The sequence below is a fragment of the Pollachius pollachius genome, assembly GCF_949987615.1.
Source record: "Pollachius pollachius genome assembly, chromosome: 18".
NCBI classification, from domain to species: domain Eukaryota; kingdom Metazoa; phylum Chordata; class Actinopteri; order Gadiformes; family Gadidae; genus Pollachius; species Pollachius pollachius.
In genome coordinates this window covers 6,525,433-6,544,244 of record NC_136951.1, presented here as the reverse complement: position 1 = coordinate 6,544,244, position 18,812 = coordinate 6,525,433, and the positions used below count along the sequence as shown (strand labels likewise).

General features: G+C 44.6%; 1 protein-coding gene across 1 annotated transcript in view; it reads left to right on the top strand.

Annotated features, from left to right (window-relative positions):
• The window catches only part of LOC307089552 (leucine-rich repeat transmembrane neuronal protein 4-like), a gene marked incomplete at both ends in the record, with an annotated part of 54,658 nt that extends 39,201 nt beyond the window's left edge, over positions 1-15,457 (top strand). The window contains one exon of the mRNA XM_079755899.1: positions 15,389-15,457. Coding sequence (XP_079612025.1) covers positions 15,389-15,457 — 69 coding nt within the window. The remainder of the gene's footprint in view (positions 1-15,388) is intronic.
• Positions 15,458-18,812: the final 3,355 nt, after the last annotated feature.

Genomic DNA, 18,812 nt, shown 5'->3' with positions numbered 1-18,812 from the left:
CTTCCCATCAAAGTGGTACATTCCCCCAGGAACACCCATACATATGCAGAATGGTAGCGCCATCCGTTGCTTGCAGTTAGGAATAATTAGGAAGTTCCCTGCTGTCACGAACAGAGTTTAGGTTTACTTTGTAAAGGTCTCATTGAATGCACTGATTAATGCACCAACCAAGAAATGCATATAAAGCCACATTATCCTAACAAGGCACATAGTGAACTAACTAGCCAATTCACAGAGAAGGGGAAATTGGTCTGTCAAAAACATAAAAGAAAGTTCACCAGAACAATAATTTGGACTCACACAAATTCCCCAGGACCAGGGGGGATAGATTACATCCGAGATGGGACTGAAATGTACCTTATATGCGTGTCTCATGGATAGATCAACACAGACTACTGCTAGACTGGGTAGGGCACAAAAAGTATTGAGAGAACACACACACACACACACACACACACACACACACACACACACACACACACAAGTCCCAGGACCAGGGGGGATGCTGTAGCCTTGTATTAAGCGCTTGGACATAATCACCTCATTAAGCCATTAGCCAGCCTTATCCAGAGAGTGCTAAGAGGGCGATGGGAGCCACACACACCAGTGAAGGCCTGTGATTTAGTAAAGTAACAACAGCTCCCCTCCCCTCCCAACGTACTTTGCTCCCAGACGACCATTATGCAAATCACACAATCATGTCCAATTTGGAAACCTCTTCACACCCTGCCTTTTTATTCAACTTCTTTTTTTTGCATTTTTATCCCCCTTTCCCTTTCATGGGCGCCAAGGCAGGCCATGTTAAGTAATAATTAAAAGGCCAGCTCTCTCTCTCTCCTTGTTGTAAGTGCGATGAAAGCAGAGTGTTGCTGTTTGGCGCGGCCGGCTGGGGATTTGATTCTAGCTTCCGAGGGAGGGGCGGGCTCACACCTCTTCTACAGGAAGGGGGTTGGGGGGAAGGGGGACTTTAGCGATCAAATAAGGTAATGGTGGGTTGCAGGGTTGATAGCAGCCAGGAGAGGCTCTGGTGTCTCCTCTCTGTTCACACATCCGGCTGGTTATTAGAATAGGGTGACTGACAAGCTTGAAATTAAAAAGCCCTGTGTATTTGGACAGGAAGGTGGCCTTTCATAATGATGGGACCAAATCCAACACGGGCCGAAATTTAGCTTTCAATCAATTTACCTTCGATGTTTGACTGACTGAGCTTTATCAGTCTCTGTGCGGTGGTGTGATATTACAGTTGGTGTCAATGTGTTTTGAGTCAGGGAGGGGTTGTCACTGGCTAGTGATTTTCCATTCTGACCGTGAGAGTGTTTTACACCTCTTCACGAGGCGTCTGCTGCACTAACGTGAAAAGCACTTCTCCGGCCCGGAGGAGGAGAAGCACTGGAAACGCCCGGGCTCCATTATGCTGCTTAGCGCACTGTGTTTAAGAGGCGATGGAGTCTCATGAGAGGAGATGGAGTACTTCAAAATGACAAGGTTTACGCTCCTGTAGCGTGGCACAGAATGCAAACCCAAAGGCTCAGTCTGGTGCTAAACATTTATTATTTGGGTTTCTGCAAAATGCAAGAAAATTAACTTGTCAGTGACAATGACTACACAGTACTTCAGTTGTACTCATCTGCAGGGAATCTCATTGTCTGACGTAATCAAAATAATAAAAATAGCAATGCATAAAAATAAATCCATAACATTATACTATTGCCCACAAAATCAATACAATAGGACACAACGGTGAAATGCAGTTTAGACCCCTTCGTATTTACAGACAGATATTATAACAGTAAAACACCTGTTTCTTAATGAACCTTCATAAACGGCCATAACAGTTCCCAGAATCATAACATGAGCAGCGGGCTCCCTCGTAAGGGCTCATTGTCAAGGCATCCGCCACGTGCCCGTACCACCATCCTAACATGGCGGCCGCAACACCACATTAGCTGCTAACTGGCTAATCAAGACGGTGATGCGGTAAGCCACTCATAAACACCTTATAACATAACATAGTGTTATCATCATACAGTGCAACCATTCTCTCCACTCCCCGTTCTAGCCTTATATCACCAGCTTACCTGCAAGATGCAAGAAAATGAACTTGTCAGTGACAATGACTACACAGTACTTCAGTTGTACTCATCCGCAGGGAATCTCATTGTCTGACGTAATCACGCGAGATTTTCACCCTGTTACTTTCCAGAAACTCTGCTGCTACTGTAGCGCATTTGCCACCTACTGGCGATTTATGGGTAGTACACCTTCACAATTACACTAACAAATATGAATACTGTACACTGTATTTGAACTCAAAATAATGACTCTCTATCCGTAAACACATATGAACAGTTGGAAAACGTATACACAGATTGAATTAAAGAGATACTCATTTAATGAGCGTCAACAGACTTATTGCGCCACACTCCTACTGCACTTGTTTTTCATTTCAATTTGAGCCTGCCGGTTGAACACGAGTGAATCCATTAGAGGACTCTGCAGAAATTGAGCTGAGTGAATTTTTGCATTCAGTCGAGATTAAAAGTGACATTTATCGGGCGCAAGTAAAATCCTTCGGTTTGTTAAATAATTATTAAAACATATTAGGGCTTTTGGTTTGGAATGGATTAGAGTTTGATGAATGATACATTTAATTATGATGAATGTTATTCAGATGTGTGAACAGCTTTGCAAAGTAACTGATATTATAATCAACACTTTTTATATCCATCAGCTTCATTTGTTCACGACCGATCCTCACTTCCTGCAGTTAAAGTAAAACTGTTTTTCAACAGAGAAGCTTGATTCTCTGTCAAAACAGGGCACCCCAGCCCCATTAGCAGACCTGTCTCCATTCTTGCCAAGACATGAAGTACATTTAATTACCTGCGACGCGGGCGGGAATGATGGCAGGTGTTTTGAAAGGCTTGTGATTAGATGAGGAAGAGGCAGTGTAACTCTCTAGATGGAGTGAGTTAGAATAGATTGTGTGTCTCCCAGGTTACACAGCATACCACTTTAGTTAATTTGTTTTGCCCTCTAGGATTTTCGTGAACGCCCGCATCCAAAATAGACCAGAGTGGAGTCCCATTTGAAAACCGAGCAATGGTACATTCACAATCTTTCTCCGTTGCCTCGTGAAAACAATATTGAGTGTTTGTTTATTTTGGACCACAGACATTAGGATTAGCGAGTATATACTTTGGGTTTAACGAAAAAAACTCATCCTGGCAGTGGCCTCTGTGTACGCGAGGGAGACAGAACAGAAGAGGACATGATGAGGTCCAACCAAACACTTCCATCATTACGTCACTACCGGCTGCTTGATCGACAAGGAAAACAGTTCATTGTGATATGTGTATATATGCTTGTGTGTGTTTGGCACATGTGGTGTGGAGGAGGTATGTGTTTGTGTGAAGGTGATATGTGCTGCGGAGGGGGTTGTGTTTCTGTGTGTGTGTGTTTGTGTGTGTGTGTGTGTGTGTGTGTGGTGCAGAGGGGTTGTGTGTGTCTGTGTGTGAGTGATATGTGGTGCAGAGGGGTTGTGTGTGTGTGTGTGTCTCTGGTCTCCTAAACCCTCAGGTGTTCCCCCTGGATAATTCCCCCCCCCCCCCCCCCCACACACACCCAACACTAGTCTGTTCCACTTGATGCTCCTCAAAACCGTTTAGAGAAAACCCTTTCGCCGCTTGATCTCCCCTCCCTGCACCTCATCACAGTCCAATATGAGCCGCTGTGCCTGCACACGTATGTAGACACACACACACATTTGCTAGGCACATACACACACAAAATGCAAGCGCAGCATGCACACACAGGCGCACACACACACATACACAGACGTGCATACACATGCATGCACATTTAATGTCTGAACACACATTGATATTCAGGCTTGCAATCTCTCATTCACAGAAAAACATAAATGCACGCACGCACTGGCAGTCTATCTCACTACCATTACATATTGTTCAGTGATTGGGCAACTGTTAATAGTTTTTCAGAAAAAGCCAATTAATTCTGGGGAATGATGCGCAGAGGGAGCAGCACTTCCCGGCTGTATATCATGACATGGCTGAAGTGATGAAATGTTTCTGGGGAGCGTGACTCCCTGTTGCTTCATAGCCCCTCAGTGATAAACGGTCATGTCTTCTTTCATTCAACCACATTCAAATTTTCCATTTCATGGCTTTTTGTTCAAGTATTCAAATGTCAAGAAGGTAACAATAATGGCAATCCGCAACATGAAACAAAACGTATTACTTTTTTAATCCAAAGCCAGCAATGAATTTAAGTTGTGATTGGGGATCAGGTAGTGGGGAACGGGGACAAAGGAGATTTAAAGAGGCAGAACCTTTAGGCTGGGAGTCAAACACCCCCAATCACCAGCCCCATCAGCAGCAGAACCAGCACCCCAACTACGACTCCCACTACCAATGCCCATGCAAAGGGAGAGATTTAGCGCACCAAAGCTCATTCATTCACAAGTTGTGTTTTACCTCCAGTTAGCGGCTGAAATTGCAGCCTCATAATGGACTCCTGGCTGTGATGTTATGCTGGAGTTATTCTGATGATGTCATGCTGGAGCGGTTATGATCGTGAGGTTATCCTCAAATTAGATCTCCACCACACACACGCAAGATTATACACACACACAAGTACACGTATACAAGCCCACACAGACAATCACACACACACACACACACACACACACACACACACACACACAGTCAATGAGCATTCAAGAGGTATATTTTTTGGGGTTTAGCTGGAGATCACAGCAGTAGGCCAAGAAGAAAAATTCGAGAGCAGATTTGGTAAACATTGCATGTGTGTGTGTGTCTGTGTGTGTGTCGGACCCCCCTCAGCTTATGTTTTTGTGCTGCATAATGGACAAATGCTGTACCATGGTTATCATGAAGACGCTGTGGTGTTGCATCAGACTTTCAACAGCGCTTTCTTCCTCTACTGTTCCTAAACCCATGTGTTGTCACTTCAATTCTCCTTCCCTTCCGTCAAGTCCAAGTTGTTTTAAAATGACTTCATGATCCCCACTCTTAGAGGAGAAAAGATAGTCCAGGACAAAATCAAACAACCCTTCCCTAATGTTTGTGTGTGTGTGTGTGTGTATGTGTGTGTGTGTGTGTGCATGCGTGCGTGTGTGTGTTTAATGCATGCAAGTAAGTACATAAACATGTCCTGATCACAGATGACGTGCTTGTTTGACTCTGCGTGTGTGTGCTGTCCCCGGCTTATCTCCTTGTGGACCCTCCTTGCACACGACACGTATAAAATAGGTAATAAAATATAACCTCTCCTGCTTCAGTGAACTCAGTAATGGTTCGACCATGCAATCCTCCCCGTACAGATACTGTAGCTTCTGGAGCCCCCCTGCCGTCCATCAAAATCCACAAAAACACATCCATAATTCACCCTCTTATATGCTTTTATTCTGCCTCCTTTTAAACTGTAGCTCTGACGCAAAACTCCAGCCTGTCCGTTGCCATTTAGGCCCAAGCTGTAGGTAACAGTTGGTTCAACTAGATTGCAGCAGGAAAGTCTAGCTGTGTAAGGGTATGTGGAGACCCTGGGGTTCAATCCCTGATGTCTGCGGTCTAATGATCTTATGATCTATAGAGGTCACAAGTGGGGGTGTCCAAACAGATGTATGATAAATAGATCAGACTACCAGCCTGCCCACTGGACTGTTCTAACTGGTAGGCTGGGCTACACATCATTGTCTTCTTGGTCCGTCGTCCCACTTGTGATGTCCCCAGAGGGTGGATTTTGACATTCTTGTAAGGGCTAATCAACGTCAAACTATAAATTAGGTACCCTTTAATGCAGATGAATTCCCTGCAAGTCACTTTTGATAAAAGCATCTGTTCAAGGGATAAATAGTAAAAATAACAGCACATTTGTCATTCTGATGTAAAAATCCGACCTACACCTTTCCATCAATTTGTTTTCTGTACCGACAAGAAGTGAGGGAGTGAGAATTTGTGAGGTCGTAAAGCAGACGCGATTCTTTAATATCGGCGAAAAAGCACATGGAGCCTGGCATGGCTGTGTAGAAAGCAATATGTTTTATTAAACCTTGAGGCTTTTTTTCCTCCTCGCTCAATACGTCTTCTTTTAGCTGTTGGTCGGCAGCCCGTTTTATCACAGCAGGGAATGGGCCAAACGAGATCGGAAATAATATGTGGTGGGAAACATCCAACAGAGAAAAGGCACAGAATTAGGGGTGAGAAGCCGCGACTACAGGACCTTGCTGATGATCGATGTGAAATGTGCAATTAGACCCACAGTGAGAAGGAAATCAACAGCACTTCCAAAATGTATGCTTCCAATTTGCGCACGGAGAAAACAAGTAAAAAATAAATATAATTTGACTCACAATGATTGAAGATTTAAGAGTTTGAAATGTTCCAGAACTCGTCACTGTTGTGTGAGCTTTTAGTTCAAAGTGTTAGTGACGCTGGCTATGCTAGCAGCGGGGGGTTTATCTAGTTATATTCGAGAGCGGGAATCATTTCTGAGGTATTCTGAGGGAATGTTTTCCACCATGATTTAGATTTGTTGTTTGTTGACACGAGGAAGCACTAACAAAAACGTATTTTTTTTTAACAACCTTTTGGATCTGAAAAGCGTCTCTGACTGTGATTGATATTCGATCAGTACTTAAATCCGGGGGTGGCAGGATCTAGTGGTGTTAGGGTGTCCCAGCAGGAGGGTCCTGAGTTTGAACGCCTATCCAACCAGATAGATATCATACAATCTAGAATTCAGGTGTTTGGGATGAAATCAGCTAAAAAAGCAATACTACAATCCTCAAGTTACCAGTTAAGTGTTTTGTACATGCTGCCTTGGGCTCGAGTTACACATCTATTAGAAAACGTCTTTCTGTACTGCTCAGGAGTGCAGTCAATTATTACATTTCATGGATCTGATCCGTTCTCATCTCAAGAGAAAAACCCCCGAGAAACATTGTCTGGCCATGCTCCCTGAACCTGCAATATTTTCCTTCCTGTGAAATTCCTTTAAAATGTCTGAGAAGACTCTGGGCCGTATTTTGTCTGCGCTTGAATTATCCAAAGGGAGGCTTTCATAGGAGTTGGTGCATTTTAATGGTGCCCGGCAGGCACACTGTTTATTGCAAGCAGAGAGTGACAAGGAGGGGCCACTTAACAAAAACCCCCCCGATCATAGGGCGGAAGAAGAGAAAGTCTGCCTGAGGTAGGCTCCCTGCCATGGCTGACCCTCCTCTCTACCGCTCCACAAGGTTTAGATTTGGGCGCTTTCAAAAACAAAACAAAGTCTTTCCGTTGCTCCAATTTTTCTTCTATCTCAAAACGTCAAAAGCATCACATCGTCAAAAGACGAAACTGGTTTTGCCGCTTTGTAACCTATCCTTCAATAACTTTTCTGTACATGAAATGTCCTCCATCGAAGGTGAGCTGAAGGTAGTGCTTCATCTACATTAGGCCGTGGTGAGCAGCTGACAGAGTTACCCTTTACAAAGAGTTTGGAATAGGACATTAAAGCACGCACACACACACACACACACACACACACACACACCGTAATAGACCATGTGAATATGTGAGAATGTCAAATAAAACAATATGTTTCAGGCATTAGGACTAACATTAGTTAAGGAAGAAAGAAAGAGCCAATGAAGGTACAGAAATAACCAATGAGAGAAGGACAGAACCATCAAAGTGAACCACTTACAGAAGGACGGAGAAAGGTAGACCATGCAATGAAGCGGAGGAAGAAAGTACAGAAAAGGACTGAACACAGGGGCTTCCCTAATGTGGTCGTCGATCACCGGCTTAAATAAAGATCTTCATAAATCATAACATGCATACACACACACACACACACACCCATGCATTCACACTCAAACACACATTCTCACACACACACACGTACACACACACACACACACACGCATGTACACACACACACACACACACACACACACACATGTACACACACACACACACACACACACACACTACAAGATTTCCCAAGGGATGCCCCCCCAGTTCCACCTTGACATCAGGGATTCAGGTTATTTTCTGCTTGCGAACACCCCCCCCCCCCCCCCCCCCCCCACCCTCAGCACACACACACACACACCACCTGCAGCTATTTACATCAACTGCACAAAGAGACTCTGAATGGGTCTGTTAGCTGCGCTATGCTACATGTGTCAGCTGTGCTGGCTATGCATGGGTCCTTAACTCGCTGTTATATAAAGGCAAACTGTAGGTAGGCCCGCACGATAGATTGCATTATGTGAATTACCATAGTGTTTACGGTTTTTACCTCCCCCGTTTTGGTGATGTGAATTGATGCCAGAGGCCCAAATGTCGCACAAATATAAGCAGGCATACGCGTAGATGACAGGTTTGGTATTATTCAGGCCATGCATTTACACTAGATTAACACCAGCGCATTGCTATTGTCAAAGCATTACTCAAAGAATTATTCTTAATCTGTTACATATATATTTATGTCAAAGACTTCACAAAACAACCACGTTTCCCTATCAGCCAATGGTATTCCTCCGCCGTTGCTTTGCCGTGGTATCATTGTCTTCTACTGAACACTATTTTCTGTGAGTGTATGCATCCCCAAGTCAATAAACGAACACCTCAAACAATACAGTATCACATGTGCTTCAAGAATAACCCGAGTACAACTCCCTGGGTTGTAACATTTTACATACTTAATTCTTGTGTTAGCTGGGGGCTGGATTACACATTCACCGTTTAAGAACCAAGAACCAAGATTGAACACGTGTGGCCATGAGTAAATGACAGCCAGTTCCCTCGGCCGTGTCTCAAATCTGTCTCCAATCTAAATAGACTTGAGGCCAGGGTCTCATTTGTTCTTCAACTATAATCATCCACTTGTTCAGTTTTGCATATTCTGGCAGGTACCCATTGCTACGTACACAAAGGCACCCATGTCTAGGTACACAAAGCAGGTCCTTCATTTGGTGAATTTGATGAATAAATGTGTGGTTCTTTGTTTTAAAGAAAACCAAGGAAACGTACAAAACAGTCAGAGTTCAGAGAAGGGTAGAACAAGCAGGTATGAGGGCTGATAGTTGTCTAGTAGAAAACTCCATGAGAACTTCAAGGTGTTTCTCTTACCCTAGTCACACTTTTCTGTTGTCAAGGTCGGGCAGCAGCAGTATATGTTCAGGGAGATATATAAAGTAATCAAATATAAAGAAAAAGCAACAGTTTCTCAGGTCAGAATAAAACACTCAAGTTTATTATTTGAGAGGTTTCCTCCTATTCCTCCTATTGCTTTAAGATCCTTTAAAAAAAAGTTTGCATGAATATTATCGTTGTAGAAAGAATACTGCGAAATAACTGAAACTGTCCTTTCTTCTGTGTCATTAACTAATGGCATAACATTTCAGGAGCGACTTATGTTTTGCTCAAAGATAGATATGACCTCCGTGGAAATTACATGAAAGCAGAAACAAGACAAGTAAAAGAACGATTTGTTGCATCATGCGTTGAACTCTGATGAAAAGCCTGCCCAACTAGTGTTGTGCTGTTTAATAACAAGACTTTAACGTCATGGTCTCTGGACAGACAATTAGTCACAACCCTCTTTATTTCAAAGAACATGTTTTGCCTCCAAATTCCAGACCCCAACCGCGATTTTTATATCAAACCAAAACACAAACCTCTCCGTAGAGATTGAGTGCTGATGAAACAAAAATGATTGACTGGGAGGTGCTCTCGCATGTGCTAGCGTAAGTGTTTGTGTGCAGAGTATGTGTGTGTGTGCAGAGAGTGTGTTTGCAGATCATGTGAGTGTATGGGCAGAGTTTGTGCGTTTGTATTTGCAAAGAGCATTTGTGTGTGTGTGTGTGTGCGTATTGCAGTGCAGCATCATCTGTGTTGCTAAGCAGAGCTACTAGACTGCACCAACACACACACACACACACACACACACACACACACACACACACACACACACACACACACAGACACACACACACACAGACACACACACACACACGTATCAAATTAATGATAATAACAATCAGTTATACCTCCATCTCCTTCTATAAATAGCTCAGGCCATTATTTTGTACTGGTACAAATATTTACCTTATTTTGTTGATTGAAACGTCTGTCAACATGGCTTTCTAACACACGCATTCATGTGCTTATGTACATAAGGTCGCACACACTAACAAACAGAATTAACATCACCCTGTTACAAACACTCGCAAAAAACAAGAAGCAAAACCAATGTGGGTGTGTGTAATACACACAAACATATAACAACACACACAAACACACACGCAGCAAGCCTCACATGTGTGCAAGTGTAACAAAACGGTCTGAACCCAAACAGATGAGCCCAGCGTTCCATTTCCCCTCCTCCTCCACTCTGCACACACGTTGATCAGCGCTGAAATCAGCCGTGAAACCTGTGTGCGTGGGTGTGTGTGTGGTGCGTGTGCGTGGGAGTGCAGTGCCAAGTGGAACCGATCTGTGAAGGGAAGAGGCCCCCTCCCCGTCCCCCGCCTGACAAAGAGCAAACTAATTACACTGTGTTTGCCCGATGCTAATTAGTATCTTAATTAAAATCCCCACTGAGATTGGTGAAGAGATGGAGGCAGGAGGGGCGTGTGTGTGCAGCCTGTTGTCTCATATAAAGGCTCTCTTCATGCCCAATGTCTTTGGTTTCTCCTCTAGATGCTGGTCACCTTCATATATATACACAGTATACATTTGTTTTTGCCCTACGCATATATAAACGTAATTTCGTCTGCCTTTTCTGGGCTCTGCTGCCTTTTCTTTCAATCAGCTACAGAGCATCAAGCCTTCTGTACCACAGCAACGTTGTAGGCCCTACCCCCTCATATGCTCATCACATAACGCCGGACCCTCGGCCACGAGATGTTGATGATTGCCGCGTGACCTCGGAGAGGGAAACCGCACGGGGGCTATTTAGTTATTTGTACATGGATAACGATCTAATATAATGAAGCAACACGGGTCGAAGGTGTTAATGATTCAGCCCTGTGAAAGGCCGGGCCTTCGGACCGTTGCCACCGACAGCCCCGACATGGTTTTTATCTCCGAGAGCAAGCGGGGGCTTAGTAATATCGCGCCCTTGTTTGTTCAGCCCGCCGTCGCACAGTGACATTTTCACTCCCACTTTTTCCCCGGCGATCTTTTATGGTGTCTGATGTTTCTTGTTGAGACTGTCGAAAAGGTTTTGCAGTCGCACCCCTCCTCACTGCGTCTGAAGGACAGACCCCCGTCGGAACGAGAAGTGTAGCGGTGCATTTGATTCGTCTCTCAGGGGCCACGTTGGAGGAGTCCGATATTAAAGAACGCGCTGCTGCCAATCAACCAGGAGCCATCTTAAAAGAATAAAAAGATAGCTTCTTTTTTTTTTAAAGGCTGTGAATTCAAAAGACTAGGAAAACTGCTGACACTAGCACGCCGTCAGTGGCCAGGCCTGATTTTGTAAGTAGAACCTTTTAAAAAGTTAAATGTGGATTTACCCCAAGCATAGCCCAGAGTCCTTTTTGAAAGGTTAAATCAGAGGGCCTGAAGGGGAAGTTGTGGTTGTGGTGTGTGGGGTTGAAGGATAAAGAAACGTGCGTTCATAAGCTGTTTGGCTTGCCAGCACTCCTCAACCTTCCTGTCAGGAATTTCCATCAAAGCCCATCTGGACTGGAGGACGTTTCCAGACGTTAAATATGTCTTTAGGTTTTTTATTTATTTTTCTTAACTGAAAATGAAGGACCATCTCTGAAGATGCTGCAACATCGACTGCAATTGATTTGAAACACTATTTCCTGCTTTTCAGAAATGTGTGACAGAAAGGTCTGAACTCATGTTGCTCGAAGCCAATATCTGACGTTTATTTGTACTTAAACTAAGTGATTCATGCGACAATACAAAATGGGTTTTGCAACAGTCGTTCAGGTTCTGAATAAACTGATGCTTTATATAAGCCACATCGGCTTCATTTAGATTGGCTACATGTCATTATTGATGTTGTACAGCAAAGTAGATCCAATCAATAAAAATCAATGGCTATTTAACAATAAATAAATTACCACCTTTAAAAGGGCAAAGTTAAACAGCCTTTTTATAAACTACATAGCAATATTTCAATATACCACCACTCCATTTGCCATATTACAGACTGAGGTATATTTCCCCGTCATTTTTTCAAATAGTTGTTTGCATGGCAATTTTCGAGGAATCGTGTGGCTGCCTCTCTAGTTGCTGCTTGAGTTTCCAACATGTTCTGATGGAAAACCAGAAGTCCAACTCAATGTGCCAAAATAGAAGTTGGCCGTGCCTAATACAAAGTATGTGCTACTGCTGCTGAAACAGATAGTTCTCCTGATATTCTCAGTATGCATCCTTGGATCAGGAAGAGCTTAGACTGCGTAGGCTTCTGTGAGGCCATTAGGGGAGGAAGGTGCATCAATCCAGAACGAAACCCCCAAACACAGGAACAACTTTGCAGTGCTTGCAGGGACTTGTAGTTCTAGGTGTTGTGGGAGCTAGAGCTGCTGGCCAATTTATTAATTGAAAACTCAAATTTGGCCGAACGCCTGAATTGGCACCCGGGCCATTTGTTTGATAAATGGCTGAGGGGAATCTCGCTCAAGAAGGCCTATGAGTAAGACCGCAAGACATTGGGGTCTGAACCCAGAACCTTTCGGCTGGGACTAGCACAACACTAAGTAATAGACCTGTCCGCCTCTTCTGCCCATCCTTCTGCTCTGGCTCATCCATTAAAACACTGCTGCAGTCCCAGGACAGACTGCAGCGAACGGGAGAACCTGGAGGGATCTGAGGAGCTCTGGATCAATATTAAAGGGAGGCTGCTCTGCTGAGAGAGTTTGAGCTGTGGATTCTGCTGCCTCTAGAACAACATGGAGAAGAAAAAACGTTTTTATTTTAACCCCATCTGGGATTTTTTGTCTTACAGAAAAAGTTTTAAATAGTTAGCCTAGGGAGTGAAATAAAACAGCAGCTGGAAACTTTTCTTATTTGAAAAATGCTTTGAATTACTAGTGACTAGCTCGTCATTTAGTAGATGCTGTAATCCAGAGAGGCTTGCAATGAATTCAGATACTCTCCATGGTGCTGGTAGGTGCATGGAGCTCTAGTATGCCCGCAACACGCGTTGGGGATCAAACCCAAAACCTTCCGGCTGGGTGTCGAGCACCCCAACCACCACTCCACTCCCTAACCAACAATGTAAATAAGTATTGCATTAGTACTTTAAGATGCTACTAATCTGTATGTACTAGACAGTAAACCAACATCATCCCACGCTTCATTTCATTACCCAAATCCCCGGTTTACCAACCCAAAGTAGCAATGTCTGATTTTCTTTCTTTGTCTGGCTACCCACGGATCCTCTATTTAACCGCATTACAATAAGTCACGCAGTCTCCTTGCTCACCAAAACCCATTCTTTGCGATTAAATTCGGGTGGCGTATTTCTCTTCCTGAAACATATCCGACGCCTGTCAACTTGGCAGAGGAATGAGACAAGGCCCCAATGCGCAGGTGCAGATCCTTCGAGGCGACCGGGAGCCACTTTTGCATTCAACTTCCAATTGTTTCATGAACAAATATGACAGTTGAATAAATGGTGAAAGGAAGGATTGCGCTGACCAATCCGACAGGACTGCTCTGCAGCTGCTTTTCATGTTTTTAGACAACAATGGAAGTCTTCTGGCAGCGGAAGTGAAGCCCCATCTGCCGTTTGTTACCCAAACAATACCCGGGAGTAGCAGGGGGAGGGAACAGCTATGTTTTAGGCTTCAGGGAATGGGGGGGAGATGGGGGATGCGGCAGTAGGAACAGATGAATCAAGATTACGTTGCATTCCTCATTCAAACCCACGTCTTTTCAGAGCTTGTCGATTGGCCTCCCGGTGAAGGCTGTTAGTCAACTTGTATGATGAGTCAAATGATGAGAAATTCATGGACTGACAATTATTTGGGGTTAGGTTAACAAATGGGGTTAGATCTGTTGATGTTCTTTATACTGGAGCTTGGTTGTATATTATTGCTAAAACCCTGGTCCTTCTATCTTGAAAGAAGACAATGTGACATGGTTTCTTGTAACACGGTCCAACACATTTACTAATAATAGCGGGTAATTGGCACCGGAAACCTTTAGGTGGAATGGGTTTTGATTGGACTGTGGAAAAGTGACAAAACAGGCTAGCTGTGAGGTCGCTCATGGCAGCCTTGATCTGAGCCAGAGGGAAAAACATGCTGGGATGTCAGCCGTTGAAATGCTAGCCCTGTGCAGACAAGTTGTCACATCCACAAAAAGGAAGGCTGAGCTGTGGCCACATTAATTGGGTCTGAATGTAGAACATATTTTCATATTTGAATCATCTTAAGACGTACTTTATGGTGCATGATATTACTATTTCTGGGAATCAAGGTTTCAAGTTTCAGGTTTAGATATATTCAGAAACATCTACATTATGAATAATAATAATATATTTTTTATTATTATTAATAAAACTCATAATTTCTATCATTACTATGTATTATTTTTATTTGTATGCTCTCAACGCGTTCAGAGATTAACCTGTCCTCGTCTTTTAATGAACGTTTAATGAGGCTTCTTGACAGGAGCTTTATATTATTTCTCCGGCTTTCTACCATGAATGTGACGGTTAAGATAACATCACTGCTGACTGCTGTCATCGCTCAACATAATTACCACCGCCGGCAAATTATGGCATTCTTGTAAATGAAGAATTCTTGCAAACTATTTCAATCCCATGTTGTTTGAATGGCATTTTGAATAAAGCATCCTAACCTGTTGATCGATAGGTAGCCTTCGTGGTTGGTTTTTCATTTCCCTTGTCGCCAACACCACTGATCCTAAACTCATGAAGCCTTCTAATGGAATAAGGCTGCTCTGCATGTTGAATTGTTCTGCTTCATTTGCTTTGTGCATGTTGTCACGTCCCATACTGGTCTGTGATCGCATCCCAGCGCACCCCCTTTTTTACCACCGGGTGTGTGAGATTCACAAGACATTCTGAGAGCCCTTTCAAAATCGACCCGTTACGGAAATCACAACTGGGATCAGATATATAGGATAGACACATCATTCAGCCTAATAATTTGAATATACCTCTCAAATTGGACAGTCCCGCGATGTGTCGTCACAAATGGATAGACTTTGAAATGGCTTGTAACGGCTACTAAACATGACACATCTGGGTAGAATCTGGGCCGTTTAGCGTTTTCCCAATGTAACTCCAACCAGCCATACTGGAACATCTGAACCCTGCTCATGCTGTCACCTTACCCTCTCCCCCCTCTCCGCTCTTGCAGAACGAGTACACCTGCCCACGCCCGCTGCCTGGCTCATGGATGGGAGATGTGCCTTCCCTGATCCACTAGCCAGACGAGGAACAGACGGTCCTGATGGGACAGGGCGGGGAGGACCGGGCGACACACGGGCAGCGCAGGGAACCAGGATTCCCTGGATCCACCATCTGCCCCTTTTTCACAGGAACACAAAACCAGAAGGACACACTTGTGTGAATAACTGCGCACCTCTAAGGATAAGCCAGCGACCATAAGGGCCGTTAAAAAATAAATAAAAAAGGGTTTCTCGTCTCACATTTTCGCCCTAGCTCTGTGGATCTCTGATGTTGTTTCCCTAAGTGTCGGTCGTTATCGCAAAACACACCGCCTCAGTGACGAAGTAATGGCAGAAACCAATAGAAAATAAGGTAGACTAGAAGAGCGCAAGACCAGGGGGTTCTGGGTGCAATCGACAAACACTCTGTCGCACACACTGCGGGCTAAGGACGAAAGTGACATCTGTGTTTTGTTTGTCATAAAACCGGTAGCTCGGGTGGCTTTGTTTAACCGCAAACGTTAACGAGGCCGTAATTGGCGCCAATGAATCACGGATGAGTACGTGGCTCCAATAAAGTCGAGCGCAATTAAGAAAGAAACAGAGTTGACACATTTTAATTCCCCGGGAGGAGTTATCCTTTCCCTCCCTCTCCCACCTCATCTATTTTGTAAACGGAGGAGGACACATCGAAGGGCACAGAGGCGGTTAACGTCACCCTGAGTAACTTCCGAGGAGCTGAGTTTTTTCCCGAATGGATCAAGTTCATAAGCTGGAGGATCAGCGAGGTCTGAGAAACAATCTTCTGAAGTTCACCAAGACATTGCACCGGAAGGAGGACGCATCTTCTGTTGTTACTGTCAAACATCTACTACCTATCTTGAGTTGGAACGGGGGAAACGGACATGATTTAAAATTATTGGGAGAGGGCGGGGGAGGGGGAGGGCGGTTCGGGTTTCTTCATGAATTGTAATTCTTTGGGGAAATTATAAAGTTGTTAATATCTTAGTATTTTATGACCATGTTTTACCATTGCCAAAAGTGAATACAAAGAAAGCCTGTGCAGGTCCTGGCTGCCGCAGCTGCTCTCTGATGCAACCGATCCGTGGAGAATGATTCGAGGCGTCACCATTCTCAACACATTGAGACACTTTCGTAACAAAAAAAGAAAAAGAATGCGTTTGGATCCCCCCAAGCGTCTCCTGTGGGTCAGACACGGGGATGTTGTTAAGTGAGACTTCATGTGTTTGTGTATATTGTGTGTAAACAGGGTCTGGGCGATGACAAGCGGACGATAACCGGGAACAGATTTTTATCAGTGAGAATGTGGCAAGGGGCCGCTCAGATCTTCTTAACTTATGTTTTATACATGTTTTAGACTCTGACGTCATTCCATCTGCGTGTGTGGGTCCCTGCTGTAGCAACAGGTGTGATGTTGGCCGTTACAAGCCATTTAAAAATTGACCCGTTTGTGACATCGGAAGTGAGGGGATTGTCTGCAGCAAGACGTATGATGGACGGATAGATAAACCTTCCAACCTACCCAGTGGACTGTATCAACTGGTAGGGTAATCGAGGGGTATCTCCATCATACATCTGGGTGGACACTCCCAAGTTGTGATTTCAAAATTGGGTTGATTTTATGGCTTGTTAGTTCACACCTGGTGGTAAAACAGGGATCCGATAAACAGGGAAACTGATTCGCTCCATGGACTGGTGTGCTTTGTCATCCAATTTCTTATTATCAAATGTTGAATTATTTCTCTCATCGTCCATCACTGCTATTGGATTTCTACACTGAACAAGGGTAATTTTCTATTGTAAATCTCTTGCCTTTTCTCCCCTTAAAACAAATTGATGTTTAATAATCATCTGTATCATTTGGTCACTTTAAATGGTCTGTTTTATAACGCAAATAATGACTTTATTGGTGAGCAATATGAAAGAAATCAATCAAATTAAATAGTATTCCATTGATCACTTCTCCTGCCTGTCTCTCTCTCTCTCTCTCTCTCTCTCTCTCTCTCTCTCTCTCTCTGCTGTTGCTGCTGCTGCTCGCCCACTGACAGGACCTGAAGCATCAGCGTCCCGGCGCTCTGGTGTCAATCCTCACACTAGGGGGGTGGGGCTCGGGGTGACAGCCCGCTGCCATCGCCGCTAATTTAATAAGCGTGAACACTCCTCGCCACTGCGCTGGCGCCGTCAAAGTCCGTGTTATTCCCCACAGATCGCCCGTGACCAAGCTGTCACATCAACATTAGCCTCATTAGCTCAGAGCCCAGAGCATCGATCTCTTCCACTTCGTTCCCCGTCCACCTCCACCTCCTTCGCCGCGAGGCCCCCCCTGAAGCGTTCTTCCTGCGGGTGAAAGCCCTCACACATCCAAGCAGTCAGGGGGCCGGCCTGGGGCCCACACGCCACTCGCTCCCGACGCATCGAGCTGTCGGCTGAGGCACAGGTCCAGATGGCCCGGGACACCCCCCGCGGTGCACTGCTCACATCACCTCCTCCTCCCCGCTCCCTCCATGCATCCGTCCGTCTCCTCTCTCCCGCGTTCCTCTCGCCTTTGAACGCATCCCTGACATCCCTCCGCCCCCTCCTGCCAACACAGGGTCCTGGTCGGTTGATGTCGACATCATTCGCTCCATTACCTCCCCTGTCCCTGCGTGGCAGCCCTGTGAACATATCTGGGCGTTACCCCAACCCGCCAGTGCTTTCACCACATAGCAACCACTATGCCCTGTTGCATAACACCGGTTTCATTTCAGATCCCTGCGGTTTGCGACGCTACGTGTCTCTCGCTCCCTCTTTTCAGCCATCGCTGTCCGGTTCCATATCTGTGAATCCCGGTTCCGTTTCTTATCTCCGTCACCTGCACTTTCACCGAGCTCCCTGGGGCTCCCCTTCACGCACCGCCATTGTGGTTATGGCCCACTCATTTTATGATATTATAATATATTACATTGGAGTCCCACTGGTTTTGTGGTGGTCAGCTGAAAAGAGCACGTAGGGAAATCATTTGGAGAATACAAATATTTTTTCTATATCTGATCATTATTTTGAATGGAGGTTGAATGGTCACTCACAAGCACACACCCTCTTCCGGGCTGTCTGCTCGGACCGCTGGAGAATGGAGTAGGATGGTATATCCCTGAACCCAGACATTGCAGCCTACCAACCTAAAACTACAGTGAAAAGTGAAATTGACTGAAAAGGATCCCGAAAGTTGAATGCTATTCACAGTAAATGATATGTTTGTATTACTGATTACAGGCATACTAAAAGGTTTTACTGACAATCATAGGTACTAACAGGCCCTTCTTTAACAAGGACAACAGCAACAGTTTCCTAATCGTTTTGTGAACAGCATGGCAAGTACAGAGTCAACCGCGT